The following is a 15,241-nucleotide window of genomic DNA, read 5'->3' on the forward strand; positions in this document are numbered from 1 at the left end:
TCTTGTATGTTATTAATGCATTTTTGAAAGAGTAAAAACATGTTGAAACGTTAACCTCAATATTTATATAAGAATAATAAACAACAATACTAATAATGATTATATATTAATAATACATTATATATAATGTAATTATTGTTACATTTAAATAATAAATAGTACAATATAAATACTTTTCCCTAGCACAAGTCAACCTAATACTGCAGATATCATTTGGTTGTGTCAGTGGATGACATTTCATTTGATGTTAGATGATTTATTATTGTATTATATTTATTCACATTACAGTAGGCTAGCTACTTGTAAAACAGTGTGCTTGTGTACAAAGTAATATTTGTCCTTAACATTCAGACTTGGAGAGAACTTTTCATGAATAATATGAATGGCAATCAACCAAACTCAACTGACCTAACTCCTAGAAAATAGTTTGCACTGTTGTATTTATTCTCTTTCTCTGCACATTTATGAAAAATATGCCTTTGTTATTATAATTCTTACATATCCATATTGGGCTTTATGTTCGAAACATGATAGTTCAAAATATGTGCACTTATAGTGATGTTGAGTGCCCTCTTTCTATGCACTTGAATCACATGTTTAAAATCTGCTTTGCAAGGCTAATGATTTGGAAAGCCCTTACAACAACAACCGACAAAGCCTTTGAGTTCATTGGGATACATCTTTTTTTTTTTCAAAATAGTAGAAAGAGTACAAAGACAAATCACTATGTTTTTCACAACATAATTCACTCTTGGAATAGCTAATAGACACATAATATGATTAAGGATTTAATCCATACATAGACTAAACATGATCATAATAATGATGATACATCTCAACTCCATTGTAAGAATAATAATGTGGAATAATAATTTGCTCCATGGAACATGATGGCTTGGCCCCAGTTTCATAACCAGATGTCAGAAGTGCAGTCTCCACCCGGATATCTGAGCTCATGAGCAAGTGCAGGACCTTCTGGCTCTGCTCCGAAATCCACAAGGAAATTCTCATTGAGCTTCAGGCCGCCTTTTTCTGTATCCACATCAATCTGCATCATGACTGACCCTTCCCTGAAGTGAAATAAGAATCAGTGGTGATTTCTAAAACAATTTTAACAGCATATACTAGTCTATTATACAGAATCAAATATAATAATAATAATAATAAAAGTAGTAATTATGACATTTTATTTCACAATTCTTTTTTTCTCAGGATTGTGACTATTTCTCAGAAATGTTAGATAAAAGCAATTAACTTTATTTTTTTAAATTCCATGGCAAAAAACCAAGCTTTCATACCTATATTTATATTTTATAAAAGTTTATATCTTAGAAAAGTTATTAAGTCCAAATTCCGAGATATAAACTTACATTCGCAAGTTAGAAAGTCTGAATTGCGAGATATTAAGCGAGATTTGTCACAGAATAAAAAAATTAAAAAGGTAATTGCAACCTTTTTTCTCAAAATTCTGAGAAATGAACAGATCTCTGAGATCAACTCACAATTCTGACTTACTAACTTGTAACTCTGATTTTTTTTTTTTTTGCCTGTTTATATCTCAAAAAAGTTATAAACTCATAATTCCAAGATATACACTACCAATTTTTTTTATTTAAAGGTACTTGCAACTTTTTAATCTTAACTCACAACTGTGAGTTATAAAGTTGGAATTGTGAGGAAAGTTTTTTATTCCAGGAAAAAAATAAGCTTTTATTAGCCCGACAAGCCAGACCCACATCAAGATGTTTGGTCTGGGAACTCCCCATTGACAGGGCTCAATCCGAGAATAAACATTGTCTTTCAAACTCCCTCTGCACACAATTGGATAGCGCTACACCAACCAGAGCAACGTGAAGCGGAGCTCGTTGATAAGATTAAACTTTTGCCGTATCCGGTTAGCTAAACTCCGAACACATCTTCCCTTTTTAAGAATGACTTCAGTGCCTTTCTTTGTTCTTTTCTCAGAGAAAAGCTCAACTCCAAGTCTTCCAGAGTCGCGGTCAGAGCTGATTTGAAAGACCGCCGTTCGCCAGTTTCTGTGTTTACTAGTAGCACGCAAGTGCAACTCTGCCGTCATTATTTTAAGCCCCACCTACCGACTCTATACACAATGGCCCTCATTTATCAATCTTGCGTAGAAACGGGTGTATATGTTGGCGTAAGATTATGCTTACACTCCTCTCACCGCCTGATTTATGAAACTGTGCGCACCTCTGCAATTCAGGTGTACGCAATACTTGCCCTTGATAAATGCGGCGGCTGAAAACGATCGTCATTAGAATAACACGCCCCTATATATTCAAGTCTCTGCCTCCCGCACGCCCTCATTTTACGCCATGGACAAACAGAAGACGGCAAAGAAACGAAACGTCTCCGACGTGGAGATCGGGCGCGCTCAATCATCTCTTTAGTCCACTTAGTCAGGGCACTGGTTAGGACATAAGTCAACGGGCTGACTCCCTGATCAGTGCTCTGACTACTGAACTATTGAGATGATTGAGACGCGCCCATCGAGACCATCACCAGGGAAGTGGGAAAAACCCCGAAATTGTTTTATTTGGGAGTTTAAAGAGTGGGATTAAAGGTGCTCACAAAAACAAAATATGGATCCAAATTACGAGTAGCTACTGTTAGTGTGGGGGTTGAGAAGCGCACTCCAGCAGTTTAAATAGCTGTTTGGATGATAAATTACCATCACAATGCATTATTTTACAGCACGTTTTGAAACAATTAGCATTTAATTTCGTATCGCGGAACATGTATTGGGGTGTACAATAGTGATGATGATGTGATGTGGAGTAAGATTCATTCACATTAATAATTACATGACAATTTGTAAGATTCTTCTTATTATTATTATGATTATTATTCTTAATGACGCTTGTTATTTAGAAGAAGAATGCCGTTTTTATTGATTTTATTATTATTTAAAAGAAGAAGGCCATTTTTATTATTTTGTCAGTCTGAATTATTTTAGTCCCAGTCCGTGCGCAGCTGCTGGGCCAGGCGCGGGCCTGAAACGTCAGATAAAGCGCACAGGCTCGCGACTGGAGGAATAGGCTACATATGCCTACAAATCAAACGCTTTGGTAAAGTCACACAAATTAAACATTGACATTCATGTTGCACAAAAATAAACACTAAATGTTGTTGTTGTGGTTTTTAACAGTGGGTCATATCTTGTCAGTGCGTTTTGTGGTGTTAGGAATTGTTTTTCTGCGCATTTTCCCACTAACTCAAACGTGCGTACACCACCTCCTGAGCTGGCGTAGGATTTGAGCGTGCCGTACGCCAACGTCCATATTGATAAATCTCAAAGTCACCGTGGGTTTGGGTGTACGCAAGGTGTACGCTGGAAATTTGGTGTACGCACTTTTGATAAATGAGGGCCAATGTGATTGGCCTGACCAGAGTTAGTTTTTTACAGCTCAGAAGTGTATTGAGAGTTGCTAGACGATACTCGCGGCAGATTAGATTTGCTGCCGCTAGGGTGCGTCATTGGAGCTAGAAATATGACAAAATAATCTGAATTGTATAAATCTGAATTATTGACAAGTGTAACTTTGGTAACTTTTGTAAGTCGCTTCGGATAAAAGCATCTGCTAAATGATTAAATGTAAATGTAATCTAACAAAATTGAATATTATTTTGCATTTTACATAGTTCTGAATTTGAATTTTTAAATGTTGAATATAGAACATTTAAAAATTGAACATCTTAAATGTTTTATGTTGAAATTGTATAGACATGTATTTTCAAGCATCAGATATTTTGTTCTGAATTAATAGACTGGAAATATTCAGTTTTTGAAAATACAGATTCAAGATTTCAGATGAAGAAGAAATTCAGAACATCAGTTTCAATATTCTAAAATTAAAACCGCAGAAATTCAGATCTTACAGAAAGTAGGCCAGGTCATCATCAGGGAAGAGTAAAGGATGTCAGAAAAGTTGAACGGAGCATCATCTGATCATTTCATTTCCTATTTGTAATTGGAATAAAGAAGATCAAACAGCTCTTTTATACTTTTTTTTTTTTTTAGTTTAGATTGATGCACAGAAAATTCGGCTAGATTTCTAACTTTTCATGTGGTTTACTGCACAATTAAATAAATCAGGCCAGGTGCTGATTAATATTTCAGATTTTGGATACACATTTTTTTCTGTGAAACGCGTTAAGATGCACAAAAAAGTCGCCTGATCTAGGACCTGCCCTGTACAGTTTAAGAAGCGCTAGCGTACTACTGCTATAAGACTTATTTTGTTGAACAGACCTGGGCTGAAGCCGAAATTGCCCGCTATACCCTCAAATAAGGCATTATTTGAAGGGACAGCCAGTGTCCGAAACCATGGAGATGTTCGAGTGCACTCATTCAACCCCACACCGCGATAATGAGTGTAGCTCTACAGCCGATGTTGATTACACTCAACGGCTGTCCAACTTCACGCACTTGTTTTCATTCACTCGTGAAATTTAACTGTAGCCTATTAGTGGACTAAAGTAGTGAATAGGGAATGAGGGTTTAGGGGGCAATTTTGGATTCAGCCCTGGAGAACTACAGATGGTGTCAAATGCAGAGATTTTCTTAACTAATTAGCGTTTTGTAAACCACGCATGAAAAATTTGAAATCTAGCCGATATCTAATTTTCTGTGCATTAATCTAAACTAAACAAAAAAGCATAAAAGGGCCGTTTGATCTTCTCTTTATTCCATTACAAATAGGAAGTTAAATGATCAGATAATGCTCCTTTACTGACTCTCCCCTGATGATGATGACCTCTGGTGTACTTTCTGTAAGATCTGAATTTCTGTGTTTTTTTTCTTCATTTTCTTTGAATTTTAGAATATTGAATTTAACGTTTTCATTTAACTGAATTTTTCTTCATCTGAAATCTTGAATCTGTATTTTCAAAAACAGAATATTTCCAATCTATAAATTCAGAACAAAATATTTGCTGTTTGAAAATACATGTCTATACAATTTCGACATAAAAACATTTCAGATGTGTTCAATTTTAAATGTTCTATAGTCAACATTTAAAAAAAAATCTAATTCAGAACTATGTAAAATGCAACAATTTTCAATTTTGTTAGATTACACTTGTCAATAATTCTGATTTATACAATTCAAATTCAGATCATTTTCTTGCTCCAAATGCGTCTAGATTTCTAGGCTAAGCTTTTATACTAATACTTGACAAAAAAAAATAAAAAAAATTGTCTCACTTGACAAGGTCAGGGTAGAACTGCTTGTCCCAGGCACTGTATAAAGAAGTGGTGACATACAGTCGTTTTCCATCCAAGCTCAGCTGCAGCATCTGAGGGCCTCCCTGTACCCGCTTTCCCTGTTGAGGAAAAGAACCTTTTAACCTCCAGCAAATGATGTGCTCTAATTGCTCTGTTTATCTCTGTATGACCTAATGATTTGGAGGACAATAAGCTGGGTCATCTATCAATTAGTTAGTTGCCAACAGCTTTAGGCTGTTTTCCGCTGCATAAATGGCTAACTCAAATGTGTACACACAGCTCATATGAAGCATACTTGGAAATGAAAAGGTACCTTCAGTATCCGTGGGGTCGGCTGGCTGTCCAGTTCTTTGTCCTCCAAAACCTTTACTGGTCCATCTTTCAAAATACTGCCTCCAAGGAAGACCTCAAAATTGCATTTCATGAATTAAAAATGCAAGTCCTGCCATTTCAGCATATTATATTTGTTGTTTCTATAAATGTAAACAAATGTGTCCTTATCCTTGCTAATCGAAGTTGTCTTACCTGACCAACCATACGTGGATTCCTCCTGTCAGTGACATCATACTGTCGAATGTCTCCATGCAACCAGTTACTGAAGTAAAGAAAGCGGTCATCCAGGGAGATCAATATATCCGTAATGAGACCTATGCCCCACCCCCAAAAAAATTACAATGTGTAATAGGGTCTTATATTTTACATTATATATATATATGGACGAGGATGGATAGGATCATGAATGAGTACATCAGAGGGACAGCACATGTGAGATGTTTTGGAGACAAAGTTAGAGAGGCCAGGTTGAGATGGTTTGGACATGTCCAGGGGAGGGAGAGTGAATATATTGGTAAAAGGATGCTGAGGTTAGACCTGCCAGGAAGGAGGTCAAGAGGAAGACCAAAGAGGAGGTTTATGGATGTAGTGAAGGAGGACATGAAGGTAGTCGGTCTGAGAGAAGAGAATACAGAGGATAGGACTAGATAGAGGCAAAAGATTCGCTGTGGCGACCCCTGAAGGGAAAAGCCGAAAGAAGAAAAAGATCTACTAAAGCATTTTTTCTGTTCAATATTTTTTTCTCTTTTTGGAAATCACATTACGTATATAAGAATTTGTATTTGTTCCTTCGCTGAGTATTTCCATTAATTAAAAACGTAATGGAAAAAAAAAACTATACTAAAGTACATTATTTTCTAAAAGCACTTACCTGGCATTTCAGGAAGAGCCCAACCTTCCACTTTTTTACTATGAACTTTGATGACTTTCTCTGCAGCCCAGTCCCCTTTCTGTGAAACACAATTTGAAACTAAAAACATGAATTGCCTAAACACTGCAAAAAAGAAAGGAAGGCCTTTTAACATTTATGTTTTTAGTGTTTGAAAAAAAGGCTAGAAAAGACTTTAACAGTGAAAGGGCTTTTGATGCACTTGCCGGAGTCTTGTAGAAGCGATAGACAGTGCTCTGAAGTGCACAGCCCACGAATCCTTCAGCCGCAGCAGGGTCGTGCAGGAATCGGATCTCTAGAGGAATAGCACCCTCTTCCCCTAGATCCAGAGTCTGAATCCGCTTGTGTGTGGTCCAGTCCCACACATGAAGGCGCTGCCCATAGTGACCTGCAAACAGATACGATCATCACCGCCAGTCGGCTACAATGCATCAAACTTACTGTTGAAAGTGCACATACCAGCTTTGACATCTGCAGGGTTAAAGCCATTTCCCAAAGCTTTGGGTGCTCCCCACTCGGTGCTGATCATGACATTGTGGCGAGGCTGGTACCAGAAGTCATAACCAAACGGTGCCGCTTCACCTGGCTGTTCCCAGTTGCCAACGACTTCAAAAGTCTCACCATCCAGCAACACGAAACCACCTAACAATGATAAGTAAGCCTAGTGTGTATCCGAGTGTGTATTGTAAATACACTGAGGTAAACACGGCATCTTACCCTTGCCATTGCCAGAGGGATCGCCCATGGTACTGATCATGATTTGTCCACTGCCTAAGCAGTGAGAAGTGTGGGGGTTGGCAAGGCCGCATTTCCAGAACAGATCTGTGGGCTCAATTATCTGGAGGAGGACAGAGATGGAAAGAATTCACGGGTTTGGCAAGAGCAAAACATTCTCAGAGTCAACGGATGTTAAACAAAATTACTTTGGACCTCAATCAATAAAGGCATCAGGACATGATGCCATGCTTCTGGGCTTCTAAAATAAAATCAAACTGTTAAAATGCACTCAAGTTTGCTGTTGTATTGCAAAACTTTCTTCTTAGCTGATGTTTGTGGGGGTAAACAGATTAAGAAAAACATACATCTAAAATGTTTTGAGGGCGAGTCAATTATGAGATGATTTTTGGTTGACCTATCCCTTTAAAGGATTAAATTATGTCATTAATTACTCACCCTTATTTTGTTCCAAACCTGTAAGACCATCATCTTCGGAACGTAAAAAGATAAAATTCGATGAAATCAGAGCTCTCTGACCCCTCCATAGAAAACTATTTAGTTTACACTTTCAAGGCCCAGAAAGGTATTAAAAACATCATTAAAATAGTCCATGTGACTCCAGGGGTTCAACCTTAATTTTTATGAAGCGACGAGAATACTTTTTGTGTGCAAGAATTAAAGAAAAAGAAAACGGTATTTTAGTTTGCTTTGTGTGCACAAAAGTATTAATCGACGATTCATAAAAATCTTACGGGTTTGGAACGACATGAGGGGGAGTAATTAATGAAATTTGAAATCAAGTTGATATGAATTCACTAAAATGTTTCATTTGATGTTCACCCAAGTGGTTCATTATTAGATTGTGACATCTATTGGTTAAACATAATTTCATGATACAAATTTGTTGGTCTGAGTTCACCAAACTTGAAGTATGAAGTACTTTAGCAAGCAGTAAAAGATCAAAATCGTAAGCATATACAGCTCTAGAAAAAAATTAAGAGACCACTTAACATTGAGAAATCCATGTTAAGTTGCCTCTTAACTTTTTCCAGAGCTGTACATAGAAGTAATGACAGCCCTTCTGGAGCAATTATCGTTTAGAGTGAAACAGTCTAAGTTTAAGAAACTTTAAGGAACTTTCCAGTTCATGAATTTACTCCGTCAAATTACTAACCCAGATGTTTACTAAAACACCAATAAAACAAGGGTACTCCTATAGAGACCAGCTTTTGTGAACCTTGTGAAGCCGTGGGGCGTGAGGATCCGTCCCTACATCAACGACGTAGATACGGGAGGAGATCAGGGAAGGTAAAATGAGGCGATTGCGCCTTTTGGAGGCATCATCATGACAACTGCTACAGGCATTCCAACCAGAATGATGCAATTCATCCTTCAGATTGGGCATGGGCAACCTGTGAATCACCTAGACCGTCACAAAATGGAGAAAATCTTACTAAAGTAACAGTTATACTAGGAAATAATTAAAGTAAATGTGTTGCTGCAACACTATAATTCAAAACTAGTTTAGTTTTGAAACACTTTCCTTTTACCTTGCAAAAATTGGGAGATTGTGGATTGATATCAACAGTTGCAAGATAGTCCGGTTTCTGGATATCTGTGTTGCGATAAATGCATGGCAGGTAGACGATCTCTTCTCGAGGACCTGTTGGAAGAAGTTTAGAGTCTAAACATTTATTGATCTTTGATCAGTATATATATGAACACCCTGCTATTTTGCAAGTTCTCACACTTGGAAATCATAGAGGGTTCTTAAATTGTCATCGTAGGTGCGTATTTGAGAGAAAATCTAAATAAATAAAAAATCCAGAAATCACAATATATGATTTTTTAAACTATTTATTTGCATGATAGAGCTGTAAATAAGTTTTTGAACACCTGTCTGTCAGCTAGAATTCTGACCCTCAAAGACCTGTTAGTCTGCCTTTAAAATGTCCACCTCCACTCCATTTATTATCCTAAATTATATGCACCTGTTTGAGGTTGTTGGCTGCATAAAGACACCTGTCCACCCCATACAATCAGTAAGAATCCAACTACTAACATGGCCAAGACAAGAGCTGTCCAAAGACACTAGAGACAAAAGTTTACACCTCCACAGGGCTGGAAAGGGCTACGGGGAAATTGCCAAGCAGCTTGGTGAAAAAAGGTCCACTGTTGGAGCAATCATTAGAAAATGGAAGAAGCTAAACATAACTGTCAATCTCCCTTGGTCTGGGGCTCCATGCAAAATCTCACCTCGTGGAGTCTCAATGATCCTAAGAAGAGTGAGAAATCAGCCCAGAACTATACGGGAGGAGCTGGTCAATGACCTAAAAAGAGCTGGGACCACCGTTTCCAAGGTTACTGTTGGTGATACACTAAGACGTCATGGTTTGAAATCATGCATGGCACGGAAGGTTCCCCTGCTTAAACCAGCACATTTCCAGGTGACCGGACCCTGAGGAAGATTGTGGAGAAGGACCGATTCCAGACCTTGGGGGACCTGCGGAAGCAGTGGACTGAGTCTGGAGTAGAAACATCCAGAGCCACCGTGCGCAGGCGTGTGCAGGAAATGGGCTTCAGGTGCCGCATTCCCCAGGTCAAGCCACTTTTGGGCTACAGAGAAGACTCTGGACTACACTGGACTGTTGCTCAGTGGTCCAAAGTACTTTTTTCGGATGAAAGCAAATTTTGCATGTCATTCGGAAATCAAGATGCCAGAGTCTGGAGGAAGACTGGGGAGAAGGAAATGCCAAAATGCCTGAAGTCCAGTGTCAAGTACCCACAGTCAGTGATGGTCTGGGGTGCCATGTCAGCTGCTGGTGTTGGTCCACTGTGTTTTATCAAGGGCAGGGTCAATGCAGCTAGCTATCAGGAGATTTTGGAGCACTTCATGCTTCCATCTGCTGAAAAGCTTTATGGAGATGAAGATTTGGTTTTTCAGCACGACCTGGCACCTGCTCACAGTGCCAAAACCACTGGTAAATGGTTTACTGACCATGTTTACTGTGCTCAATTGGCCTGTCAACTCTCCTGACCTGAACCCCATAGAGAATCTGTGGGATATTGTGAAGAGAAAGTTGAGAGACGCAAGACCCAACACTCTGGATGAGCTTAAGGCCGCTATCGAAGCATCCTGGGCCTCCATAACACCTCAGCAGAGCCACAGGCTGATCGCCTCCATGCCACGCCGCATTGAAGCAGTCATTTCTGCAAAAGGATTCCCCACCAAGTATTGAGTGCATAACTGAACATAATTATTTGAAGGTTGACTTTTTTTGTATTAAAAACACTTTTCTTTTATTGGTTGACTGAAATATGCTATTTTTTTTTAATTTTGTGTTTTCATGAGCTGTATGCCAAAATCATCAGTATTAAAACAATAAAAGACCTGAAATATTTCACTTGGTGTGCAATGAATCTAAAAGTATACGAAAGTTAAATTTTTATCATTACATTATGGAAAATAATAAACTTTATCACAATATGCTAATTTTTTTAGAAGGACGTGTGTGTGTATATATATATATATATATATATATATATATATACACACACACTGAATATTTACAGTGAGAAAAGTAAGTATTTGAACACCCTGCTATTTTGCAAGTTCTCCCACTTAGAAATCAATCTGAAATTGTCATCGTAGGGGCATGTCCAATGTGAGAGACAATCTTAAAAAAAAAAAAAAAAATCCAGAAATAAATATATAATATATATTGACTTCCATAGTAGGAAAACTAAATTACTATGGAAGTCAATGGCTCCAGTTAACTGTTTGGTTACTGACATTCTTCAAAATATCTTCCCTTGTGTTCAGCTGAAGAAAGAAATTCATACAGGTTTGAAACAACTTGAGGGTGAGTAAAGGAAGACAATTTTCATTTTAAAGTGAACTATCCCTTTAAACGCGACATGACAACAACAGAAGGAAAACCAAACAATGCAGAACCATGCCAATCTGCAAGCAAGGGGGCCCTCTGGTGGTAAGGTGGAGGAGCTGCCAGATCAGAAGTTCGCATGTGTTTTTACAGTCTATGGTTCACAGACACAGCCATTCTAGTACAAAGGTCACCGCTACCTTGTAGTGACTTGCAACTATGAATAACTAACTTATTCAGTTAAACAATACATTGTATTATGCTTTTAAGGTAGCTCACCTTTCATGGCATCCAGGGGGGTTTTATATCCCGGTCCACATCCTGAACAAGTTGAAGCTGTAAACGGACATCAAAATGTCAGATCTCAAATATCACAATGCGAGTTACACTCAAACTATCGACTGAGAGCAAACAGAAAGGGGCCGTGTTTCCTGTTTGCGGGCTGATTTTCCGGGTACCGGTGTTTCAAACGACATTTGATCTTTTTATTATTCAACTGAATATCAACTGATTGAATGAGAGCATGAAGTTGCTTTCTGTATATTATTGCATAGTAGGATTTGTGATTATTTCATATCACAAATCCATCATATGGCCTAAGTGTGAGTCACTGTGTTAATTCTTATAAGGCATGAATGATGAAAGAAAGAAGTTTACGAAAAGATAAAATAAAATAGTTTACTCGGCCTTGCCGAGTAAACTATTATGTAAGTAGTAGATAAAGTAGACAAACACAAACCAACTAGAACAGATGGGCAATAATCACAATCTAGGAGACAACGTGTCTTGCCAAGAATTGTTCAACATCCTTCCATTGATAGCCAGACAAATGTTTATAGGTTAAAGTCCAGCCTCCTCACTGAACAACCATCTCCGAAGAAAAAGTGTTGAGGAAATAAAACAAAACTGTGATTATTAAGTCACGCACACGAACGAAAAACAACTTTCTTAAAGGTCTGTATTAAATTGTCAGTGTAATAATGCATGATAAGAAATGCATGAAATACGTTGTTCCTATTTGCAACAAACATTTCTGTATTAGGCTACTGTACTTTACGACATAATATTAATAAGTAAAACTCGAGTAAATAACTGCAACAAGAGCATGTTTGTTGTAAATTATGGCGCTGAAAAACGGAATGCGCATGCAGTACCACCTGATTTATTAAAAAATAAATACAAATACAATTTTTGATAAACGTCATGGAACTTTAAAAAGTTATCAATGCTTCTTCGGAAAAAATGTTGCAACGCAAATTTAGTGCACCCCGAATATACAATATCTTATTTTGACAGGTACGTAGCCTATAGGCTAACTGCAAAGATTCTGAAGCAGCACTTTCCAAACTAAAGCACTGCGTACTAAACATAAGTATAAAAAATGTCGAATGGTTGCAATAACGTGCAATCAACAATTCTGCAATGGTCAATCGTGCACTCGAAGTGAAACTTACCCATGCTGCTGATTGCACAGGCGACACTGACTCGAAGGCCGTCGGACGTGGAGAAAGATTTTAAATAGCGGTTGAATGAACTCTTTCAGTGATAACACCACTGGGACTGTGATGTGATCCTGAAAAACCCATAGACAGTAAAAGAAATGGACGGAGCGTTCCCATTGACGTCTACGGCGAAAGAATGAAGTCAACCTAGGGGCACTCACTTCCTGATGGCTGAGCGAACTGCGCAGGCTCAGACTGAGCTTGACGACGTAGATGTGACGTGAGCCTCCTGTCTGACAGCTGTGAGTCTTCTAGTAGATGTGGAAAGCGAAAGCTGAATCACGTTGTTTAAATATTTTCTCCCGTTGCTTTTGGCTCACTATGGGCTTCTCCCCATTCTTCCCCCTTGACTTTATCAGACTAGTCTCCAGGACATGTCTCCACGTCCCCCCGATTGTCTCATAGACAGTAAAAGATTGCCTGCGAGCGTCTCCTCAGGTCTATACGGTAATTTCTCAACTGTGCGACAGGGTCGCGTTGGTTATGACGCAATCGTTAGCCTATTTTTACAAAAACAGCTGCTGCGGGGCGATAGTGTAAGATACAAGGTAATGGAGCCTTTTATACATTGTCATGTTTCTTTAGAAATAAACAATGGACAAATGGAGTCTTTAAACGTCTCAGATGTAAAGTTATTCACTGTCAAAGTGACTCAAAAATGAATGGGAGTCAATGGGATGCTAACAGCAGGTGATGGCTTGGTTAGCAATGGCAGCCCCTAGGGGTGGAACGCTTTCCGAGCGCTAGATTACCCCCTTGGAAAAACCACACAGATATTCAGTTGAATAATAAAAAGATCAAATGTCGTTTGAAACACCGGTACCCGGAAAATCAGCCCGCAAACAGGAAACACCCCTTACTGTTTGCTCTATTTTTAACTCACTGGAGTTTAAGTAGGCGACATTGATCAAATCAGCTCTGCAGCTGCTATATAACATTGGCTACGGCCGAAAGCATTTCACAAAATTATAAATGTTTGTAAGAAACTATTTACCGTCAACCGCGATCGGTCTTGGATTCCAAACCAGTTCCATTCAAATTAAGGTAGCAAATGTGCATAATTCGAATTTCAAAGCATTTAAACTACAACGGGATTTGTTTTTAACTACACAATTAGCTGTTTTTACAATGCATGTTTGAGTTGCACTTTTATAAAATCTACTTAAATGTCCTAATTGAACCAAGTCCTAATTGTCTTGTCTGTGAAACCAGAGGCCTGTTGCATGAAGCTATCTGAACAAACTGGGTTTCAGAGTAGGTTTAGAGTTGACAAATCCAGATAAATCCAACCTGGTTTAGATCAAGCTCAACCGTTTCTCAAAGCTCGGTATAAACTGAGTCTGTCAACTCAGGTTTAATCCAGAGTTAGATGTGCAGTCAAGCACCTGAAAGTGTGACACATGCGGCAAACAGCCAATCAGTGTCCGTTTGATTCACTTCTCTTCTGAAGATTGAGATCGTTTTGAAAATTAGCTACTATGAAATTAAAGCCCCACTTGGCTACTTTTCCTCTCGGGGTCCCCCTACAGTTTGGAAAAAATAATGTCCTCAACTACTGTCGTAAGCTCTGTAACGTTAATCCTACAACAGGGCATGCCATCGCGCGTGCATTTGTTGACATGACAACCCTGATAGCCCTGAACTAGTGATGCGTGGGTCGTCTCATAACCCGCGGACCCCGTATGTCTATTTAATGGTCGCGGGTGCGCGGCGGGTTGTAAAAATATATACAGTGGTGCGGTGCGGGCCAAATAACTTCATAAAAGCGTCCCCGCGGGTTGGTGCAGCACTAACAGTTCCCCTGAAAACTGCAAGAGGATTTCGAGTTCTTCTGGCGTCGCGTGTGAAATGTCTTCATCCCAGGTAACGTTACAGTCAGTGGCATATGCTTCAGCATGTCATATGAATATAATTTCATGGGTTTTATTTTTTTCAAACGCCAAATAATCACGATGCTCACGTTTACAAGCCAGCGTCATTATAGTAGTCTATTGGTTACCGTTTTACAGAATCTATATGATACTTCAGTTCAATGTTTGAGTGGTAGCTCACCGTAACAAGCATGACAGCATCGGTCGGGCACGCCTCCTTCAGCTCACGCCAACGAGAAAACGCTGGTCACATTTTGATCCTCGTCCTGCCTTTAATCACATCACTTTTTCGTTTCCTCTTATTGCTTTCCTCCAACAAAACCTTTTCTTTCTTATGTGTCTGTGCTGCTTCGGACATGACTATATTATCCGACGAACAAAGTTGGGCTCGCACGTCTGAATGTAAGGAAGTGTGTGTTGGTGGAAGTGACGTATATGCCGTAAAGCAGTCGAATTTTGTAGTTCTTTTTGTTCTCGGGTTACTACCCGAAACCCGAAGTTTAAAAGTACGATTAAAAACGATACAGACCCCATCAGGCTATGGCAGACGTGTCATTCAACCTATTGTAAGTCGATTTATCATCACAAGAGTCTTAAAAAATATATTATGAAGGTTGAAAAGTTACCTAGTGCTGCTTTAAATGTTTTTACCAGGCAGGAATAAACACTGCTGCTGCAGAGAAAGTTTGAGAAAGTAGCTGAAAGAATATATGACTATCAATGCATGATGTGAATAAAGAAATAGGCCTATAATAATTATAGGTTAATCCAAAAATAAGTTATTTTATTTTGTGCGC

The 15,241-nt window shown here is 38.6% G+C and overlaps 1 protein-coding gene across 2 annotated transcripts; it reads right to left on the reverse strand.

The window, feature by feature from the left end:
- Positions 1-423: 423 nt before the first annotated feature.
- Positions 424-13,622, reverse strand: selenbp1 (selenium binding protein 1). 2 transcript variants are annotated; one of them, XM_067448246.1, is made up of 12 exons: positions 13,568-13,622; positions 11,351-11,407; positions 8,738-8,850; positions 8,425-8,610; positions 7,188-7,308; positions 6,930-7,112; positions 6,677-6,858; positions 6,453-6,531; positions 5,774-5,895; positions 5,562-5,654; positions 5,228-5,346; positions 424-1,070 (listed from the first exon to the last, which is right to left on the reverse strand). In XM_067448246.1, the coding sequence occupies exons 1-12, from the start codon at positions 13,605-13,607 to the stop codon at positions 908-910; spliced, it is 1,458 nt and encodes a 485-aa protein (XP_067304347.1). In that variant the 5' UTR covers positions 13,608-13,622; the 3' UTR covers positions 424-907. The 2 variants fall into 2 exon arrangements, with proteins under 2 accessions (XP_067304347.1, XP_067304348.1); XM_067448247.1 differs by lacking the exon at positions 13,568-13,622 and adding an exon at positions 12,526-12,654.
- Positions 13,623-15,241: the final 1,619 nt, after the last annotated feature.

The sequence above is a fragment of the Pseudorasbora parva genome, chromosome 7, assembly GCF_024679245.1.
Source record: "Pseudorasbora parva isolate DD20220531a chromosome 7, ASM2467924v1, whole genome shotgun sequence".
NCBI classification, from domain to species: Eukaryota; Metazoa; Chordata; class Actinopteri; order Cypriniformes; family Gobionidae; genus Pseudorasbora; species Pseudorasbora parva.

What these genes read in the sequence shown, in the direction of transcription:
- selenbp1 (XM_067448246.1), bottom strand. Translation starts at nt 13,607, where the DNA reads ATGGAACTGGTTTGGAATCCAAGACCGATCGCGGTTGACG. An exon ending in CGACCCCACGGATACTGAAG is followed by an intron (nt 5,347 to 5,561) that starts GTACCTTTTCAT and finishes TTTCCTCAACAG; the next exon opens with GGAAAGCGGGTACAGGGAGG. An exon ending in TTCTACCCTGACCTTGTCAA is followed by an intron (nt 1,071 to 5,227) that starts GTGAGACAATTT and finishes ATTTCACTTCAG; the next exon opens with GGAAGGGTCAGTCATGATGC.